Source organism: Hippoglossus hippoglossus, chromosome 22, assembly GCF_009819705.1.
Source record: "Hippoglossus hippoglossus isolate fHipHip1 chromosome 22, fHipHip1.pri, whole genome shotgun sequence".
NCBI classification, from domain to species: domain Eukaryota; kingdom Metazoa; phylum Chordata; class Actinopteri; order Pleuronectiformes; family Pleuronectidae; genus Hippoglossus; species Hippoglossus hippoglossus.
In genome coordinates, this window is record NC_047172.1 from 4677267 (window position 1) to 4699656 (window position 22390).

Sequence of the window (22390 nt, forward strand, 5' to 3'; positions counted from 1 at the left end):
AGCCCGCCATTTTGACTTTAGTGGCCATTTTGGCCATATTCCACATTTATACTTTGATATACTTGTCCCAGGGCTTTTATCTGATCGACTTCAAATTGAGATAAGTGTCATCACAACAAGACGGAGATCAAAACTAACTCAAAGATCGATTTTTCGTCACACGGTGTGACCGTGGCGTGGCCTCAAAGTTTGATTACACGCCATCAAAACACGAGGTTCTGCATCTCGGACATACATGGACCAATCGAGTCCAAACTAGACACGTAAGACAAGTGTCCCGGCCTGATGACATCTACACAGAAATCATGACTTAAAATCACAGCGCCACCTGCTGGCTACAGGAAGTGACATGTTTTATACTTTGATGCACTGCTCCTGGCTGCTTTACAATATACAGCTCAAATGAGCTCAGTCAAGTCATTTGACCATGGTCAGAATTGTGACATTTCCTCAAACCGTGTAAACATTGAGGTGCGGCGAAGGATCATCCTTCGCCAAAGGACACGATGTTGTCATAACTCCAGTGTGCATTGTCCTATCACCGCCAAACTTCTGTCACTTGATTATAGTCCAAGCCTGAACAGCTCCATGTGTCAATATTTCCTCGATGTCATAGCGCCACCTACTGATTCGCCATGACACAGGAAGTACTTTGTAAATCCACTCTGCATTATCCAACCGGCTCCGAACTGCTGACCTATGATCACAATCTTGACCTGAACACATCCATGTATTAATATTAGTTCAGGGTCATAGCGCCACCTACTGATCGGTGTGACAATTAAGTTGTTGTAACATTGTCCGATTGACACAAAATTGCTCACGCTACATCAGAGCCCCTACTTGAAGAGATATATCAGTCTGTAGGTAATAATAGTGATGGCGCCACCTACTGGCAACAGGAAGTAAGCTTTGTTTTACAAATATCATTCGATTTACATAAAATTTTCGCAGTGTGATGTGCAATTGACGGCGTGGATCGCAATGAGCAATTAGCAGGCAAGGATCGACATCGCTCGACGGACGCAGGAAGTGAAGCGTTTGTCCTCGCCGCAGTGCGCAAAACGCGTGCAACGCGGAGACGTGCGCTTGGTCATTGATCGCTCTCTCCACCGACCGCAACAGGCTTCAACGTGCGGGTGCTCGGGCCCGTCAGTGCTACAACGTAGCCCTAGTTTCTAATTATTATTTAATTCGGCTCTTTTTCTCTCAAAAGTCTATAAAACATCAGCAGGATTCTTTCTTTTTAAAAAGCAGAGTAAAGAAATATTCCCTCAGCAGCTTTGCCTCGGGACATTTCTTTACATAAATAGAAAATTAAAAAAAACACGCAAAAGATTAAATAATTGGACAAATTGCAACAGTGGAAAGCAGGAGCTTAAATTAAGACAGCAGAACAGAAGACGTGTGCCGGGGGGGAGTGAGGTGAAGGGGGTTAAAAACTGTTGGCACCAGGGCGAGGGGAGGTGGGGGGGAGCTGTCCTCAGTGTCTCTTAGGTGCTAGTACGGGCCTTTCGAGTGTCCAAAGATCCCGATGGGGAAATGTTTGACGTGTGACGACCACTGTGCCGCCAGCTGGAAAAACTTGACGTCGTTCCACTCGACGCCGTCGATCAACACTGACGAAACACAAAGTTTATTTACATTACAAAATACGTTTGAGAAGTTGGGCAAGTGGAAGGTTTGCTTAGAATAACAATAATTAAATAGTAATAATGATAATTTAATAATGAACAGCATAAAGTTTGTTGGTTGCAGTATTTGACTAGCAGCATAGTGACGATTTAAAAGTAAGCAACACATTCACACTAATAAAATAAAGTACACTTAAAAATCCCAACATAAACCAAATATACTTGCAAAGTATACTGATTGTTTTTTTTTGTATTCTGTCATTAAACTCTACATTGAACACGATATTTATTTGGCAACACACAGACATGAGCTACTTACATATGATATATTATTTAGAAAAATGAAAATAACATAAATATATTTATAGAAAAAACTATTAGAATGTATTCAGAAAAATAACTGAAGATTTTGAAAAGGAAACTTTAATAACACCAAGCCTCGGAATATAATATAATTATAAAAATCATTTTTGTCTTGATGGTTTTATTAGTCAGGAGACTAGTCAAAACATTATTCATCTTCATTGTTGATTCATTTATTGTGTAGGAGACAACTAATGCTTTGTTATTGCAACTAATTCAATTGAGATCTTTAACTAACAAAGACTAAAGAAAAAAACCTGTGATGTCTGTGTGGACAGTTGAGCAGGGAGGACACACGGGGCTCTGTGGGGACAGTTACCTCTCAGCATGGTCTGCTGGTGCTTGGCAGTGCAGATGAGGCGGCTGATTCCCTCGATCACTTGACTCTTGGACTCCACCTCCTTGTCTTTGCTCTTTTTTGGCAGGAACATGACTGACGGGGGGGGAACGACAGAGATTCATGCTGTGAGTAACTGAGGGATTCAGACTTTTTCTGGTCTGTGAGGATTGAAATGTGATGACGTTTGGCCTTTGGCAGATCTTACCCTTCTTATTCTTCTCCTTGGTGACCACTGTCATGGACATGGTGGGCTGGGGGCTCGGCTCAGCGCCTCCCAGTGGCAGCCGGCTGACCTGCAGCGAGCGGAAATTGCACTTCAGAGTATTTTTGGAGGAGGAATCTCGCTTCTCCACGTCTTTCTTCCTTTCTGTCGGAGCCACCCAGTAGTCCACCTGAAGCCCCATCAGCTCCGCGTGACTGCCAGAGCTACAGAGAGCAGTAGAGTCAATGCAGTAAAGCAGAAGAGTCAATACTGGGCAAGTAATTTTCAATTTGGAATTCTACAAATAAGAGTTAAAGCAGGTAAATGTGAGGATATGTGGAGGAAATAGCACCGTGACACAGCAAACACAGAAGTCATGTTAAGAATCTCATGCATGAAATATGTAATTAAAAATATAAGTTTACTTTACTTTTTAATGACATTTTTCATAGTATTTTATAAGAATTTAGTTACAATATATGTTCTTTTACAATTTCTATATAATCTTTTTTACCTACACATGATAAAACAATTCTAACAAACGAAAAACGATGGTTCTTATTTTAAAATCAAGAAAGAAAACAATCTGAATCAAGGATTCCAAATACTAAACAATTGATGGGATCGGAAATAATCAAAGAACACATTCTGCTACACAAAAATATGTAAAATTATACTTTAAGGACTTTTCTGCGATCATTGTATTTTTCTTCATGCTGGCTGTTGGTTTATTATTATTTATTATTTATTATTATTTATTATTTATTAGCTGAAATGTCTCTTTGTGTTCTACCTGTAAGCACAGAAGCTGGTGTTGACGGACGGAGAGGAGGGCGGGGTGGGCGACGCCTCTTTGAGAGCAGGAGATATCTGTGGAGGCGTGGAGGAGAGCAGCGAGGAGACCAGAGGTGCTGCATCATCAGAGTCTCCTGAGGAACCAGACGATACACAGGATCATTCGAAAACTAAAAACTGTAAGACATTCGTTTTCAATTTAGACAAATATTTGCACCAAAATGAACAATTTGGATCCTCCCTCTAATGATTTACATCTCTGATCATAACAAGGAATAATAGCAATGTAAAAATTAGCTTTTTATTCATAGACTACATGTGTAAAAGATGCATTTTTATCTGTATTCTACTTTGAAAGTCCATAAACAAACCAAACATTGGCTGACCTGACGCTGCCGACGACTGCTCCACGATGCCAACTTTCACCATCTGAAGATTTATAAAGGAAACAAAGACACACAAACATAAATCAGCTGGACAACGACTGAACCAGAGCAGGATTTATAGGGAAAAGGACGAGACTTACCCCAATGAAAGGGATGAATTTCTGACACGAGTCCTCGTCGGGGCTGTGGAGAGGCAGTGAAAGGACGCGACAGCAAGAAGAACATTTAATTTGCCTTGTTCAAATGAGAAATCTCATAGAAAGTAAAAGAAACTTAAAACCATTCTGTGAAAATCTAAAAGGTGAGAAATGAAAAGAAATGGCATCTAGGGGTTAATAACACTAAGATCAACTGTTAGTTCAACTTGTGCTGATTTCCAGTGCATCACATCTGGAAATACTGCGGTTTCCCCATTGCATGTAAAGTATGCAGACACAATCAACAGAGCATGCTGCACAGATTCACGATCCCGTCTGCAGGCCCCCTGATTGTAGCTGGAGAAGCAAGAGAGAGAAAACATGCAAACTATCGGGCCTCCGCAGAAACCGTCCAATCGCTGCAGAGACGGAGCAGATCTACCAGAGTAAAGTCAGCAGGGGGGGGGGGGGGGGGGGGGGGGGGGGGGCATTCAGGAGGCAGCAAGTCCGTCAGGGGAAACACTCAACTGGTAAAACCATAGAGAAGAGGATGAGAAGGAAGAGCACCAACCTAAGTTTAAAACCTCACATGCACTACCTGGGAGCGGTAGTGCATGTATACGCTTACAAGCCTTCTACACTATGAACTATTTTCCCAGTAAGGACCGGAAAAATAGCCAGAATGGAGTCGTACTGAACTTTTTTCTAAATGTGAAGACATGACGTGAAAGGTTGTTGCTCTTGCCTTGAAGAAACCTGCCATCGCCCCCCCAGGGAAGAAACAGAGAGACTACAGGAGGAGGGGGAGAGAAGAGAGAAGACAGTCTAGGAATCAGTTTGTCTTTTTTTGGGGTTTCCAACACAACATCAGCCTCAGCCGCAGCCACAGAGAAGAAGAAGAAGCCAGATGTCTGCCTGGTATGTGAGTGATCTGCGCGGAGTCTGACAGAACACGTGACTTCTGTCCATTGTATTTGTTCCAGATGCACATGCATGTCAGTCCGGGTCAGAGGAATCAAACTACAGACATTACACATGCACTTTTCTTGATAACAGCTCAGGGCCAGGGATATTTTGGTCTTTGATCTCGATAACAAACTTGATTTATTTAATTTCTTGAATCCAAAAATACGCTTTGATTTACTGGAGCAGCAAAGGTCTGTTCAGAAGAGGGTAGGATTCAGTTTACATTACTGCACGTGTTCTTCCTCTGCCGGCAAGATTATGCAAAAAAATACTGAATGGATTTCCATGAAACTTGGTGGAATGATGCAACATGAGCCGACAAAGACGCCATTAAATTCTGGTTTGGATCCACTATTCAGTTTTTTCTTTTCCACGTTATTTAATATTCTGAGGGCTTCTTTTGACATTTTCACCAATTTCCTAGGGAATAATTGATGGATCTTGATGAAACAAACATATTTATATATATATATTTAGAGGACCTTGGCCTTGGTGGAGGTTGAGTGCTGTTTCACAAGATGTTATTACTTTTTATTTTGTCAAACAAGAATAAACCTAACATTTATTTAGTTTCCAAATGTCTTTTGAAAGTTTTACTCTATTTCTTTGAGTATATAATTTCTCCAGTTATTATTAAATCCCAATTCATGAAGTCCTTTTACATATTATGAATAAGATTGATTATGGTCAGTTTCATAAGTTATTTACCGTCACACTTTGCTGTATTAAATATGTGGAATCTCTTGATAAATGTGATTTATTCATCCTATTTATCAAAAACCTTTTCACTACATGGGAATTATTGATAATCTTTCATAAATAAGTGACAATACTTCCCTATATGTGACACTTTGTAGATTAATAGTACAGAAAAAAATTACATTAACTCTGCTCCACGGAGAGTTATATAAGCTTATAGGCTTCCTTTAAACATAAGAGGTTTTTATTCCATTACCATTAAGACATTACATTGAATCATGATATGTTTGATGTTGGTACTAGACGAGGACAAACCCAACATATAACTTTAATAACTTAACTACAGCGGAGGACGTTATTTGCACTGTGACGTTTGTTATTTTAGTGACAATGTGCAGGCGTCGTACATCTAACTGGACAGAGAACAGACACGATGGCCAGAAGCACATGATGATGCAGAGGAAAGAGGAGGGAGGACGACACAGACACACCTCCAGAGGAGGGAGGACAGACATGATTGGTTCTCGGGTCTCCTGCCACTTTATCAGCATATTTTGAGAATGATTTCTCTTTGGAATAATAACAGGAGAGAGCAAATATTTAGAAATTGTCTCACAAAATAAAATAAACCCAATATGAGCAGACATCTTTGGACTCCCACTGTTTCCAGTCCTCATGTCAAGGTAAGATAACTGGCTGTGAGAGCGCTATCGATGTTCTCACCTAAAGTCTAAAGTCTAAAGTCTAATTTTGCATTTGGCCGCTAAAAAACTGTGCATCATGATATTGTGACAGATGTTTGAATCAATAGCTCCCAATAAAGTTTAACGAGGAGTTTAGCATCACAAGTTCAGTTTTTGTTTTGGATATAGTTTGTATTTTCCTGCAAACCAAATAATAAACACTCGTCTCTATTGCATCATCTTATAAAAACCTCTCAATAGAAACTTGAAGCTTTAATTAGTTGAAGAACTCTCCTACAGTGTCGTCTGTTCTGCGGTGTGAGCGGCAGATATACAACTTTTCTGAAGAGGCTGTTCATAGCAAACACAAAAACAAAAAACCTTTGTGAGCAGCTGTTAAAGTGGCAGAGAGGGTTGGGAAGGAAATGAAATCACTGGGCTACATGAGAGACAAACTCAATTGACCACAATACCTTACTGCAAAATCAAAATGAAAGCTCTTTTTCCTTCAAAGAAAGAAAAGAAAACATACAACAAAAAGGTCAAAGGTGTTATTCACACACGCAAGTGATGGAGAGACGCTGATGTTTAGACAGACTCCACCACGTCCACCACAACACCTCCACACAAACACCACAAGTGTATTCTAACTTTCACCTGTTGTTCAAGAGGGGATTTAAAACAAGTAAATGGAGGACAGAACTCGCAGTATTTGTACACGTGATATTAGAGGTGAACGTATTAATCACTTCAAACCACCAGAAGTCGATGATTCTACTGCAATTTTATAGTATTACCTGTCGCTAGTAGTTATTATAGTGATTTGTAGTTTAGTTTACACTTTTCTATCTTTTCACGTTCGCTCTTTTGGACTCGTTGTACTGTGAACTTTGATTAAATACTTCGATTAGTTCAACTATTGAATTGCAAAATCTGTCAACAAGCTTCTCCAACGCCAACAAATTCACTTCATTCATACAAAACCATGTTAAAGTGTCAAAATTACAATTTTTCTTTTCACTATGTGCCAAAGTGGAATCGTCTTAATTAGTCACTCTAGCTCTTTTCTCCTATTTCTAATCTATGTGCCTTAAAATCTTTGTAATATAAATATCTTCTCATCACTACATTTGTTGTCGAGTGCTGCAGTTAATACTCTTTAGTGGAGGTGTCTTGATCTCACTGTATACCTCCATGCTTTGTGGGCATCAGGTCTGTCTTGTGTAATTATAAAATTGCAAAACTTATCTACTTTGCTTTCGTTGCAAATTTGTCCCAAACCGTATGAAATGCATTTTGAAAAGACACCGACAAGTTCAATCTCCCTTTTGAAAAACTGGTGAAAGATCCGCATTCGAAGCATTTGTAAGACGAAACCTTCAGACCGATCTAAATTCAAACTTTAGTAGTTTCACAAACACATCTCAGGTCTCTGCACAATAACGTAACATGAGAACATGTACCTCTTCTGTTTGTAGGTGAGCATGGCCTCTGCGATGGGAAGCTGGTGAGCTCCGTTAGCGCCCACCATGTACTGAGTGACCCTCGAGACCACGTCTGGATTCTCCTGGGCTGCACGGGACACACGGATTAACACCCACAGCTTATCATCTTATATCTTAAAGTTAAGTTACGTTAAAATAGTGTTTTGTAGTTTAAAAGTCGATAAGACAAATGAGCCCACCAAGAACAGGAGCTTCTGGCTTGAGGAACAGGTCCCTCCAGGCAGAGTCTTGGAACAAACTGTTGTATCGATAGTCAATAGTGCCCAGATATTTAGAGACTGGATGTGCACCTGAAGGAAATAAAACATGCAGTGGTCAGTCTTTATGATGATCAGGATTATTTTCTACTTCCTATCTTCTAATCCACTTTTAAATATTTCCAAAACTAACACAGACCACACAACCTTCAGTGTTGGACGGTCACTGACCTAGAGGGATGATGAGGAACCTCATGTATCCGAGCCAGTCAGGGGTCTTATGGGTGAGGTGGTCCACAAAAAGCCTCAGGACTGCACTGAGGTAGTGCTGCGCTCCGGCCACGGCTATCTTTATGGGAATGGGCGTCTGGGAGTTACAGTTACAACTGAAAAAACAAAACAACAAGGCATCATGACAACTTACAGAGCTTCACAATAAACTGATCTTATCAAGCGTCAGTCACTCAGACTCACAATCTCTGTATGCGGGAGACGATGGTGTTGAATGCAGCCTGGATGTCTGCTGTGGTGCAGGTGCACACCACTGGGAGGTGGTGGTTTTGAAGCATATCTGAAAGATACTGGGAGGAAAAGAAGCGAGTGAAAGTGAAGAGTGATTTTATCATAAACATAACAAGGTGAAAAAAGCATTTTACTGTCAGGAAGTTACAGATTTAACCATCTGCTGTCAGTTATATTTCAGAAACTTGATAATCATTTTTTAAACAATTATCAGAGGCTGAAAAGCTATTATACAATATAGATAATATTCTTATTCAAGTATAGATAAAGTCAAATTGTTGTTTAATATTTGTAGTAAATGTTACCTGGCCCTGCCAGTCTGACGTGTTGATGAGGATGATGCTGTCAGGGAGGTGGTTATCAGACACCAGGATGTGGTTCAGTTGGTCATAAACCGTCTTCCTTGGGATCTTGGGAGGGAACATTAAAACACATAATCCTCATTTTAGTCTCCAGATTCAAACTGTTGATGTTTTACCAGTAAGCAGAAGCTGAACCATCTAAACATGCTGTGTTAGTGAGGCTCTCCCTTCATACCTGTAGGTGGCAGCGTGTGTCCAGGGACCGCTCGTTGTCCAGGCTGTTGGCCCTCTCGTTCAGGGGCCTGCTGGGCTGACGCTCCTTCAGCGACGTGCTCCTGCCTCGTCGACCGGCCAACTTCGGCTCCTGCCTGACAACCAAAACACACATTCACTCTTCCTCCCCTTTGAAAACACTGTTCACGTTGATTTTGATGATAAATACTCATGTCAGCTTTGAAAAGAAGCGATTTAAAGAGGTGGATTTATTTCTCACCTGTTGGACGAAATGATGAGGGACTCTGTCTTGGTCATTTTTCCACTAGGTGGCAGTCTCTCTAGAAACGTGTCCATGTTGTCCATCTCCAGCTCAGTGGTGGGAGTCACCGCCTCCGGCTGCTCCTGAGGGAGAAACTACAATATGAGTCCAGGGCTGACAGATGTGTTTTTATTTTCAAAACAACAAACTGAACTTTTGCTTCGACTGGACAAGAGCTGTTATTCATTATGATTTATTATAATTATATCTACAGGTGTACAGAATATACAGTCATGCATAGCTGAACATAGCAAATGTGCAGTTTCTAGTTCTCATTTTTCTTTTCTTTAAGTTATTGACCTTCAGAATAACACTGGTGTTATTGAAGGTTATTGATGTAGCAGCTGTGAGAGTTCATACTCACAAAGGAGACGTTATCGGACACATTATCATCTGGAAACTTGGCTCCGCTCTTGTTTTTATCCGTGTCAATCTGGAACGAGACATTTTGCAGGGAAAATAAACATTACCTGGTTTTGATGGAATCCTCAGAGTTTGTATTTCACACAGATTAAAGCGTGATGGAATTCTGGGTTGAACAGAAATCCTAGAGTTTCATAAACAAACTGCTGATCCCATGACTGATGGGAATGTCTGAGTGGGCCGAGTGACAATTCAAAACCTTTCTGCTCCAGTGGACTTTGCTCACTGGCTCATCAATGGTTACACTGGGCTGACTCCAGCTGTTTCACCGTGGTATTGAAATGCTGAAGGGAAGCTACAGCCCTGATAAAGGTTTTTAGGAGAGAGGAGCTCTGGTCTCACCGGGCTCGGAGGCTCCCTGTGGCTCCGGATGCTGTGGATGCTGCCGATCTCCGTTTGAGAGCTGGAGAGGGAGAGACCCTCGAAGTACGGCCTGAGAGAGAAAACAAACAAGTCTGGGTTGAGTCAACGTGATTTATAGACAGATATGAGGAGTCGTCTCGGGATCAGTGTTTTTTAAGATATTTTCCGGGCATTTTTCTGCCTTTATTGATGGGACAGCTTCATCGTGTGGAAGGGGGACAGTGGGGAAGACGCACAGCAATCTGCCGCAAGCCAGAATCAAACCAGCTGCCCAGAGAGACTCTAACCGAACTAAATGAGAACAGTACTTTGAAGAAGTTGTATGAGAAATGAAGCTAAAATACTCCGGATGTGAACGCTGCCATCTTGAGCGTTTGGACCCGCAGTCTGCATAGTAGCATTCAAGGGGATGAAGCCATTTTAGCGAGGTCACGAGTCTGTCTCAGCTGTCAATCATAAAATGACAGAAACCATCTTTGATAAAACTGTATTTGATATTTTGAGTTTATTCCATGTCCCATCCACTTACATAAAAAATGTTCTTAACATAAATGTGCAAACGAAATCTAAACGTGTCCGTTATGTTCACAGTATAATGTAGTGATGCTCACAGCAGATACAGTGGAGGTTAGTGTTACTGCTGTATCGCTTTAGCTTTATCTTGAACCGTCTGCTGGTTAAAAACTAAATAATCCGTTCCTCTCAAGCTGCTTTTTACACATTAGAGTTAATTCACCAGTCGAGATGAGGCCTCAGTTGTTTAATGTCTTCTGCTGCTCTGGAGCGGATTTCTAAAGTGGGAGGAAATTACTCGAGGGACGTTACAGCTCGAGCCGGGGAGAAAGCCAGCGTTAGAAACTGGAGATGTGGAGTCTGATGAAAGAAAGACACTATAGAATTGCATGATGGGAAACGAAGGATCCTGTGTGAAGAATAATATAAATCTGGGGCGTCGACCCTCCAGCACCAGTAAATCCATGGATATGTTCCAATGTGGTGTTAAAACATGCTGAGCTGTGCAATTTTCCGTCATGTAACTGTGGTGTTGTCATTCTTTGTCTTGCAACACCACTAATAACAATCGGTGTTTGGAGAATGAAGATACACACTCCTCAGTGAGAGCCACTCACTTGAGCTTGGGTTTGGGCGTACTGAGGACGCTGTCGTCGTCATCCAGCTCTGGGCCGCTGTCACTGGGGTTCTCAAACTCCACGCTGTCCAGGTCCAGGTCCTCCTCCTCCACCTCAGGAGGCGGCTCTGCAGGGTCCTGCTCCGAGTCCAGCACCTTCTCACACACACACACACACACGCAGAGGCATTCGATGTTAAGTGGTTCAGCAGCTCCACAGTGGAGGCTCAAAGGAAGATTAGATTCCCAGTAGACGCAGCAGCATCTGGAGAAAACACCCACCTCATCTGTAACTCTGAACCGCTTCAGGAGAGCCACCACTCGCTGCTTGAAGTTCTGCTGCTAAAACACAGGAGAATAAACACAAGTCAGAGTGTGACCTAGTTCTGATTCATCACAGAGCGCTGATCAATGCAGCGCAGAGGAAACAGCTGCAGCTCCTTTACTTCACTGAATTTACCGGCAGTAGATACATTTGCAGCGTCGGCTGCTGATCGATTTTACTGCGCGTGTTCATGTAAATCAATAATCACACAGCATCATGCTTCATCTGCTTTCTGGGGCCTTCTCACTTCCTGCTTCTGCTCACTCGATAACGCAGCAGCATCCCCGGGCAAGAAAACGCTAAAGCTGTCTCTTTACCGCTCATTAAAAGGTGTTTAATATAACGCGTTAGCATTCAACCACCTGCTAATGAGTCACATAAAAGATGGGACGCACTGAGGTGTTACTTGGAAAAGCTGGTGTGAAAAAAACTGCAGCGTCTGGACTCAATATTCCGTTACAACCACAGACCTGTAGATATGGATTCATATGTTCCATTTTTATGCCTTAAAAAAAAAACTATGAATCTCTACCATGTATGTGTTTCTGTAACTGGCTGTTACCTTCTCAAGATCAGAGTTAGGACTGTAGTTAAACACTTCTTTATAAAATTAAAGGTAACAGATTGACCTTTTGACCACCAAAGTGAATTTTTGTACAACATCTGATGACATTCCCTCAAGCATAAACATACTTTGTGAGGCAAAATAACAGCAATACAGGACAATCTACAGGGACGTCCTCTACCTCAGAGGTTTCTTCCACAAGAACGATAAGAACGTCCTTCTCTGGCTTCTCAGCTGCCGGTTGCAATGCTTGCATATCACAATAGAGTGTTTACATCCAAATAAATGCTCTGCTATGTTTCCTCTGGGGTGAATGTTGCCCTGGCTTTGTTAGAACGTGAGCCAGAGCAGCCACAAGGTGTTCGTTATGGACATGTACCTCCCTGGAAGTATCAGGAGGACGATGACGAGGTGTTTCAGGATCAGTGTTTTCTGTTCTGTGGGGGAGAGGAGCTCCCTTCGCCACAGACTTTGGGCTTTTTAACTTTGCAGACACTCGACACAAGTAGAGGAAAGAGAAACTGAAAAAGCATCACGTGTCTCTTTTAAAATAAACAGCTGGTTGACACTTTATGCTTTAACAAGTGTAAAACTGATGAATCGTGCGTTACAGCCTTTGAAATCATGACCTTTACGAATAAATATGTTTTATCTGTCCAGTAGATTCAAGAGAAGAAGCTCTGAAGCTGCTCTGTAGGTTTATGATGGTCCCAGCACCTTCATGTTGTTATTCATGCACCAGCTGACAGAATAATGGATTCCTTAAAACCCAGCCTGGTTCTTACTCTGGTGATGGAGGCCGTCCTTACAATCGACCTCCTCTGCTTCTTTGGCTTCCTCACATCGTACTCATCGTCCTCCAGATCCTGAAAGCACAAGTTAGAATGATGAGAACAGCTCCTCCCATAAAAAAAAAATCTAATACATAATTTACACGTCCACGTCCTTGAGCTCTCCTCAGCAAATGGTGCAGTGCCAGTACAGATGTTTTATCCCAACCCTCAGCTTTATTATGAACCCGCCGGCCACCGAACTCGGACTCACCTGCGCCTGCACGGCGTCGTCGCTGGCCTCCTGCTCCGAGGAGAAGCTCTCGTACTCTTCCTCCGAGTAGTTATCTGAAGCAGAGGAAGTCAGGGGATTAAACGCTGGAGTGTAGAAGATGTCTCATGAATATTTCAGCTACCCCCCTTTTAAATTTGACACGCAGCCAGGTTCTAAAAATACACGACGAGCCGTACGACTTCATTTGAATGCTTTTCTGCATGAGAACAGAGGAAGAAAAAAAGCCATTCTGAACCCTGTGACCCCTCCTCTGTTTCAGCTCTTTAGAATATTAGGTGATTATGATGGCTCCGTGCTGTTTGACCTCAGATCAGCGGGGGTAATGAGAGCGTACCGGAGCACTTGGTCTTCAGTCCGTCCTGCAGGGCGGCCTCCTCGTGGTCTATCGGCTGACTGGACAGAGAAAAGATCCAGATCTCCGCCACGTTGCCCAGCGTTTCTTTCTGGTTGCTGCAGAGAGGCAGGACCTGGCCTCCCTCGGTCGGGTGCTGCATCACCTGGGAGAGGAGGACAAAGGAAAAACGTGAGATGAATGATTCACTGCTTCATCTGGACTCACTCCCTAGTTAATGTGATTCTGCAGACTCAAACTGCTCCACCTGCATTGGACTCTATGTATTAAACAAATCTAAATGTTCAATTAAACCTGATTCAAACACTGGAAATGCAGTAAAAATGCTACGTTTTTATCTTATGTCTATTTTAAGACCAATTAGATGTTTATTTTTAAGAAGGCTGTGTGATTTTAAGAGCCAGGAGTACAAGCAGAAGAATCAGAGCCAGATCCCGGGTGAGCATGAAGAGGTCAAAGTCGTGAACATTAAACTGCAGCTACACCATCCAACATTTTCTCATTTTACCTCTACCCAGGTCCTGAGAAGATGCACCTTCCTGTCCCGAGACGTCAAGAGACAACACACAACCCAGTGATCTTCTCCACACAACATGCTCTCTGTCAACCCTCATTAAATCAAGCAGCGTTTACCTCGGCCATGTCGATAGATCCCACCGCCAGAGTCTTGTAGCCCAAGATCGTCCGGTTCTTGTATCTCTTCCGTCGCTGCAGCATGATCTGCAGCTTGTTTCCTTCTCGTTTTAAGAAGTGCGGGTACTGGACGTGGAGGAAGGAAGAAAATATACAAGTGATTCGAGGAGAAGGTCTGATGATATTCTTTATTTTCTCAGTAAATCCCGTGAAAAGACCAAAACCATGTGTTGTCAGTGAACTGAAACCTGACATATCTCATACCTCAGTGCCACTGAGCCCCAAACACCAATAAAACACACAAGTGAGTTGGTAGAAATGTTTCTTCATTAACATGGACATGATGCTCTCCTGCTGTTTTTTTTTGATTACACACTAAGTTTGTGCAGTGCTCTCCAAATGACATCATTACCTCCACCGAGGACGACATGATTCCATTTCTTTCTTTTACATTGAGGGCGTTTTTGAAAAGAATCTACATTTCTGTCGATTTCTCAGAGAAGTAAAATATTCAGGCATATTTAGGGGACTGATATTTATGAGTGTTTGCAATTTGGTGCAGATCCAAATAAAAATCTGCTTGTAGAAGAATAGAATAAATAAGTATTACAAGAGGAGGAAGAATGTAATGTTGATTTTGCTCTCACACAGGAAAAATATCTCCATACAGTATATATAAAATTCAAGTCTCATTAATAGCTAATGCATATTTGAATGGTTGTCATGGTAACAAAGTAGTAGAGGTAATAATACGCACATAAATTTCACTTCAATAAGAAACAGTACAAAACACTAAACAATGAGCTGCAAGCTGTTAATGTATTATTGATTGTGGGCTTATAATGAACAACAAACAGCTTCGTGGGGTTTTGTCTTGTACCTGTAGTGAGAAGGTGAGAGCCAGGTCTGTCTCCACAGAGCCACTGGGGGGCAGCACTATCTCATGGGACCTCAGAATCCGTTTGGAACCCTGGAAATAAAATAAACACGTAAATAAAGGTTTGAATTCAGTTTGCAGCGCGACTCGGTTCACTGTGCAGCGAAGGTGCAGGACATGTTTTATTCAACAGGATTCAACTCATTATAAAACACCAGGCAGATGTTTTCACACGTTTTACCTTTTTTACAAAACCCACAGTATTTACAGCGGAAGATAATATACACAATGCAAACTAAAGTATTTCACTGTATTCTTGATGTGATGATTGTCCTCAATTCTAATCAGATCCTCTTTGAGTCTAACTTTGTGGCTGATGTGATCTAATTCCCTCCGAGTGTTCCTGATACGTCACGTTCACAAGAGCGTGAGGTCACATGACTTCTATCTAATTAGTTCGTCCTTGAGTCCAAGTCGGTGTTTGTGCAGAATCTTAAGGAATTCCCTGAAGGTTCAAAAACACACTCCCATCCTGGAGGCGTGAAGATAGAACCAGATATGATGTTGTGTTTACTGGAATATAAAACAATATAACTCAGGTCCGTGCACGTTGGTATTTACACCATACAAGGGAAAGTACGGTGGCCCTGCAGTGCAAAACACATCAACAAGTTAGAAAACATTCACTTCTAACAGATGAGGAACAGGCACCTGCTGTCCACAGGGCTCGTCACTGATTGGATGGAGACACTGGCCACTTGTTTGTGATTTGCTGCATGTGTGTGTGTGTGTGTGTGTGTGTGTGTGTGTGTGTGTGTGTGTGTGTGTGTGTGTGTGTGTGTGTGTGTGTGTGTCCTACAGGTTTTTGCGTACAGACAAACATACCTGGATTTTTACGGCTATGACCACAGAGATCAGCTCTTTATCGAGTTCCTTCATCACGACCAGCTTCTTCAGAGTCAGGCTGCACAGCCTGCAGAGAGACGCAGAGAAACATGTTTGGTTCAGCTCCGCCGGCACGATTCTCTAAATCTGCACAAACACATGAGTCATTCACAAAAAAAGGCTGAACACGTATTTATTAAACAGTTCCACGTAAACTGTTTACAGAAAAACACTTGAGGTTTGGCAGGAAACACGTCGGACCAGATGCACCAGAGCAGCTTCAGTCCCCCCCCCCCATGTGCGTTCCTGACATGTTGCACTCACAATAATGTGAGGTCGCCGTGACCTTTGACCTTTGACCACTAGAATTCAATCAGCTAATTTGTGAGGATTCTCTCAGTCGCTCTTAAGATAAAACATTCACAAGCCTCTTTAGGTTTCATGAGGTCACTGTGACCTTGACCTTTGACCTTCGAGCAGCAAAATCGAATCAGTTCATCCTCGAGTCAAACTGTTGGAACTAAATATGAAAAGAAGGTTTTTCTGAAAATGAATAATTATCAATATGCAAATATAAAAAGAAAATCCCTGATTTAGTTAAAATTGAATCTCGACATTTCAACTTTATTCACACAAGACAAATAAATATCTTCCTGCGTTTTATTTTGACTGTATTCCCGACATTCTTGTCATCATTTCAACTTTATTCTTCAGAGTCCCTAAAGACATGTGAGCACATTTTTAAAGTTTCGTTTGTGCAGGAGAGACTTATTTTTTTCCGCCCATGTCCCCATAAGGACTCCATATTATTCTCCAAATGCATTTTTGTCCTCATCCCTGATCATATAAATCTTCAGTCCTGTTATAAATCAGCAAGTGGGGTAATAAAACAGCAGAAACCAGCTCATCTAAGTTGTATCCTGCAGGAACGACTGGCTGAAGATCACAGAAACATTTCAGGATTCCCACACTGGTGAATGTGAAGCGAGGTTGTCGCGGCACGCTGAACTAAACCCTGCCACCGCTGAGGCCGGATGGTGCCGGGGCAGCCGGGGGTGGCGTCGTTAGGGATTCTGGGCAGCAGAGGCGAGGAAGGGCGGGAGGAGGGGGGGTGTTTTAACAAGCCTGTCACGATTTTGTCACACACTTTGAAAAAGAAGGAACTTTTTCTTTTCATGCATTCACCGGCTCCTTTCATTAAATCATTCAGGAGAGCTGCTCCGGACAAACTGGCTGCTCACACTCTGCGGAGGCCGACCATTTATCATCCTGGGAAATTAAAACGGCGTTAACACGGCGGTGCTGCCGGTTAGGATGACATCACTCCTCAATTATTCTGGGGCAGGAAAACACGGCATTGAATGCGGTCCAGCAGCAGCAGCGACGGCCCATTGTCACGCAGAGTGAATGAATGTGGGTCAAAATTGCCGCGAGTGACCCAGGAGGGTGAAGTGTGCAGAGTGGAGGTGACATTAATACGTCCCTCCGAGTCCAGACTGAGGGGTCGACCTTGGAGGAAACCTCACCCCTCTCGGATTCTCCTATTTTCAGAACAGGAGGTAAAACACTGGGAAGGTGAGACAAAAGAAAACCACACAGTTTGCTGAGTGACATGAGCAGCAGAGAGGGAATCAATCAGCCTGGACTGAAAGGAAAACACTGCGATGACAATGGCAGGTTTGAAGAGGCCTCGACGGGCTGAATGACGACCTTTCACTTCTTCTGCGGACCGAGACGCGACCCAAGAAATGCCGGGCACAATGGACACAAGCCAGTGAAGGCGCACATTGTCTTCAGCGCTGCGCTCGCACTCGCACAATACGCAGCATTCTCCTGCTTCGTGTTCTGCCCCGTTTCCATCAGCTCCGAGCCCACAGCACCGTCCACGTCGGTTAATGTTATAGGTGGAGTTGGTTTGCGGAGGCAGCTGTGATAAAAAAAAGTCACATTTGGCTTTGGGGATTTTTTTTTAGATTTGACATTTCATTTTCTTTTATCCCCGACAATGGGTTTGTGTTGCTCGAGGAGCTAATCGGCTGAAAAGAGCTGCACAAAATGTGGTTTCTGACGCAACAGCACTTCATTTATAAGAGGATCTGTGCTGTTGACCCATTTCTCTTTAGTAAGTGACCTCAAACTCAACACGGGACTTTTCCTCTTTTACAGGTTAATTGTTCTGACATTGGAGATTTTTTCTTTTTAAAAAAAAAAAGTATTTGATTTCAGCTTCCAGAGATTCACACCAGCTTCTAGTGAATCAGGCTGTAAAGAGTGAGTCACAACTATACCATGGAAACATTGTTGGTTTTCCTCCTCACCATCATATCTAAAACATCAATATCCCTATTATCCAATATTTATATTTGGGAGTTTTTAAAAGTCTGACAACAATATTACACATTTCTACCTGTTCACCAAGACTGATATGTATATAAATAATCTCATATTGGCAGATATAGATTGTGGTTGATACGATACTAGAAGAGAAGAGTTTATTTATCCCACACTGGGGAAATTCAGTTGTTACAGCAACAGATAGTTAGAATGAGGAGGACAAGAGAATAAAAAAGGGCAATAGAATAAACATTTTAATATAAATACGGAATATGTACATAATATACACCTTTTACGACAGACATACTGTTTGTGTAGAAATGCACTTGAGTAAACTACATGGTAAATGGACTGTATGGACATAGTGTAGCTGCTTTTCCAGTCTTATCGACCACTCAAAGCACTTTATAGTACAAGTCGCCTTCACCCAGTCACACACACATTCATACAGCGCTTCTACCACACACCACACACACACACACACTGTCGGCACAATCCTCATGGGTACTTCTGCGTATAGGCTCTTGCCCAAGGACACTTCAGAATGCAGACTGGAGGAACTGGGGATCGAACCACTGACCGTCTGGTTGGTCTGTGGGCCGGGACAAATTATTGGTGTTTTGCAAACTTGAAAACATAGCGACTGAACAGAAGAGTTCAAATCTCAGAGTTAGTCAACTTACAGAAGTAACAACCCCATAAATCTTCATATTTTATATTATTATGAAACATATTAGGTTTAATGCTCCTAATAACCTCTATCGCTAACTCTGCAATGGGAGAAAATGAAATAGTAACAAATCCATCACTTGCTTCTGACTGGTTACAGCAAAACTCTCTAATTAAAATAGAAGCTGGAGAACATGAACAGGATGAAGACTGCATAATAAAATCATATTCTGTGATGTACAAAGTATAAAGGGAATAAATCCTGAGTAATTTTGTTCAGTTGAGAGAAAAGATTTTCTGTTACAAACTGACTCAGTTTGACATTTAAATCAGCCTTTAATTCTCAGTTCAACTCTGTTACTGGATCAAATTGGGTTCAGTACAAATCGACCTTTCAAAGGTTAATAGCTCCGTTCCTGTGGATTTGAAGCTTCGATGGTAAAAGCTACAGACTCGTTCTGCAGCACTGATGTTTCAGCTGGAGATAAACACAGCTTTGTTTATTCAGACTCTAAACTGACAAAGTCAGATTCATTTTTTCCAGCTGTGACGTCAAACTGAGATCAACTAACTTCAACTAACACTTGAATAACATCTCTGATCGCAAAATCCCTCCAGGACGACACAGTTCTTGTTTTCCTTGATGCTGCCTCCCTCTCTGTTTAGGAGCAGCTTGTAAATCCAGGGGCGTGGGATGGGTTCTTTCCCCATCTTCATTTAAGAGCATGGTCTTTCTGTTGGAGAGCAGGACTTATCGATTATACGTTCAGATTTTGTAAAGCTTGCACACTCAAACAGCCCCTGCTTGGCTCCTGAATAAAGATGCGTCAGGGAAGACAAAGCAGGCAACTTCCTGGGCCCCTGCGATTGATGACGCTAGTCCACAGCAACGGCAACTTTGTGAGACCACCTTTAAATTCAAGGATAAATTCAAACCCCCTAACGAGGCGCCACGACAATGACTTTCTCCCAAAAGCTTCGTGATCTGTTGGTTTGGTTGAAGACGACAACGTATAAATGTGTGAATGATGTGTCTGAGATGCTGCTGGAGGTTTGCACTTAAACTTTCCAACTGTATTATCTATGTTCATGCACAGTCTGCATTTTGCTTTTATGCATCAAGTGATTAAAAAAAATTTGGGATGGTGGTGGTGGGGGGGGGCTCATGCCTTTTGCCCGGGGCCCCTAGGGTTCCTTGAAACGCTCCTGTGCAAATCCTCTTTGTTCCTACACAACAAACCAAATATCAGAACTATGCAAACGAGAGGTTTCACGTCAGGGACAAACTCACTGCCACTAGCTATAGTGTGTTTGTGTCAGTGTGTGTGTGTGTGGTGTGTGTGTGTGTGTGTGTGTGTGTGTGTGTGTGTGTGTGTGTGTGTGTGTGTGTGTGTGTGTGTGTGTGTGTGTGTGTGCACAGCTGCAGCTCTGGCGCCGCAGCGGAGGAGCCTGTCCCCTGTCCCGTCCCAGAGGGACTCGGCTCTGCTGAATCACGCGGCCGGCAGCCTGAAGCGTGGCCCTGCCAAATCCCCGTCCAGCGGCCAAGCTCAGCACAGATGCTCTGGCAACCGCCGAGGGGACGACCCGCAGACCCAGTGCGGAGCTGCGATAGCACAGTCCCAGTCACCTCGTCAGCCAACAACAACAAACCAGCAGGAATTTGTTTTGGTTCCAGTGAAGCAGAGACGTAACAACAGCGGAGGAAGATCACCTGAAGAACTGTGTCGGATCACATCAACACTAGATTATGATGATAAATATAAATTCTCTGTGAGCGGCTCTGAAGCTGGGATGAAAAGTGGAGGACGGATATGTGCCCTCATGTTTACACAAAAACTAGAATTCCACGAAACCCAGGATGGGACCTTGGCCGAGAAGGAACCTGCAGATCTGCACCTTCACGTACTTTAACACAGCGAGATAGATTTTCACTGATTTCACAGGGAATCATTCCTGGATCTCAAAGAAAAATCATCATATCTAGTGGACTGATATCTACGAGTGTGGGTAATATGGTGCAGCTTGTTTGAATTTAAGGGGACAGTTGGGCCTTGGCGGAGGAATATGTTGTGAATCTTACAATTCAGATCACACAAAGATTAGAGGTTCATTTCAAATGTAAAATAGATTTCAGATCTTAATCTCGTTTTATATTAACAGGAAAAAGGCCACAAGTCAAATCGTGATGGTTTTTACTGTAAGAATGAACCATGTGTACCTGCTGTTTATTTATTTTCTTTGGTCGTGACCTTGAGTTGTACACATGTTTCTTTTTTTACACTTCCTGACGACTACAACAGACAAAGAAGAGCTTCTTGTTGTTGTCAGGAGGTCGACATCATGTTTTCTACTTCAATGTAGTATGAATAGCATGAAGGAATGCACTGTATAGATGTGGGGGTATCTATCTATCTATCTATCTATCTATCTATCTATCTATCTATCGACCTACCTAGATATCCATCTTTGAAGAATATTTACCATAAATATTTAATATGAATTTTTCCGGCTGTGTATCTGCTCCAACCTCCAGAGATGTTGTTCTGCTTGTATAAAGCCTGTGGGTAAATACTTCATTAAGCTCTGAGAGCTCAATAAAACTGGAATGTCCCTCAGACAAGTGCATCAACAATCCCATCAGCTCGGGTCTCGTGGCAGCGGCAGGAGCTGGACAGTCAGAGAACAATGTTTTTTACGAGAGATTTGCATAAAGAAAATCAACCTAAATCTATTAAATCCTCCAGTGGAAATGGGGAACGTCGAGTGTGTGAAGGTCAGACAACATCCAGGGTTCAGCTTCACCTGCTGGATTAGCTCCTCGTGTTAATATGGAGAGAGAGGCAACTGGAGACGGCAGCGGCGCTGCATCCTTAATGAGATTTCCATACTTCACACGGCCACTTCCTGCTCCTCTGCCCTGGAACTCACCCACACACAAGAGACACTCAAAATAGAGGCTCGAACACAAGGTATGAAATGAGTTTGCAGTGTGTCGGGTTTGCACGATGGGTCTTCCCCTCTCTCACAGACTAACACGTTTATCACGTGTGAGAGAATCCCAGTTGTGCATCTGAAGAAATAAATGGTCTGATTTCAGGATCTTTGAGATTAGAAGCTATTTCAAAACTGAATTATTATCCAACAAAAGAGTATAGAGCCTTATTAGTGGGAAAGATTCGGAGATTTCAACAATAATGTCGTAATATTATGAAAATAATGTCGTCCTGCCACCACCAGACATCGGCCACTCGCTGCTCAACATCTTTTATTAATCGACACAGAATATAACTAGGCTCCAGCTCAGTTCAGCTCAGCTCTCCCAGCTAGTGTCCTGTGTGTGTGTGTGTGTGTGTGTGTGTGTGTGTGTGTGTGTGTGTGTGTGTGTGTGTGTGTGTGTCTCTCTCTCCATGTGTGTCACTGTGGCAGCTCTCTGCTTCCTTTTAAACCTGGGGGGGGAATTATTCCGCTGGTACAGCTGCTCCCTGAGCCCCCTTCACGTCCTCT

General features: G+C 42.6%; 1 protein-coding gene across 5 annotated transcripts in view; it reads right to left on the bottom strand.

The window, feature by feature from the left end:
* Window positions 1–1206: 1206 nt before the first annotated feature.
* The window catches only part of pacs2 (phosphofurin acidic cluster sorting protein 2), a 53089-nt gene continuing 31905 nt past the window's right edge, over window positions 1207–22390 (bottom strand). The window contains exons 2-26 of one of the 5 annotated variants that reach the window (XM_034577322.1): window positions 15884–15971; window positions 15002–15091; window positions 14122–14247; window positions 13471–13633; window positions 13116–13189; window positions 12857–12937; window positions 11464–11520; window positions 11183–11337; window positions 10032–10122; window positions 9631–9699; window positions 9225–9349; window positions 8967–9099; window positions 8735–8839; window positions 8382–8488; window positions 8139–8293; window positions 7890–8000; window positions 7669–7777; window positions 6679–6711; window positions 4603–4647; window positions 3861–3903; window positions 3721–3763; window positions 3333–3468; window positions 2543–2763; window positions 2317–2430; window positions 1207–1619 (exon numbers count right to left, since the gene is read on the bottom strand). In XM_034577322.1, the coding sequence (XP_034433213.1) occupies window positions 1501–1619; window positions 2317–2430; window positions 2543–2763; window positions 3333–3468; window positions 3721–3763; window positions 3861–3903; window positions 4603–4647; window positions 6679–6711; window positions 7669–7777; window positions 7890–8000; window positions 8139–8293; window positions 8382–8488; window positions 8735–8839; window positions 8967–9099; window positions 9225–9349; window positions 9631–9699; window positions 10032–10122; window positions 11183–11337; window positions 11464–11520; window positions 12857–12937; window positions 13116–13189; window positions 13471–13633; window positions 14122–14247; window positions 15002–15091; window positions 15884–15971 (2593 nt within the window). In that variant the 3' untranslated portion in view covers window positions 1207–1500. The other 4 variants (XM_034577320.1, XM_034577323.1, XM_034577324.1 and 1 more) reach the window with 4 other exon arrangements.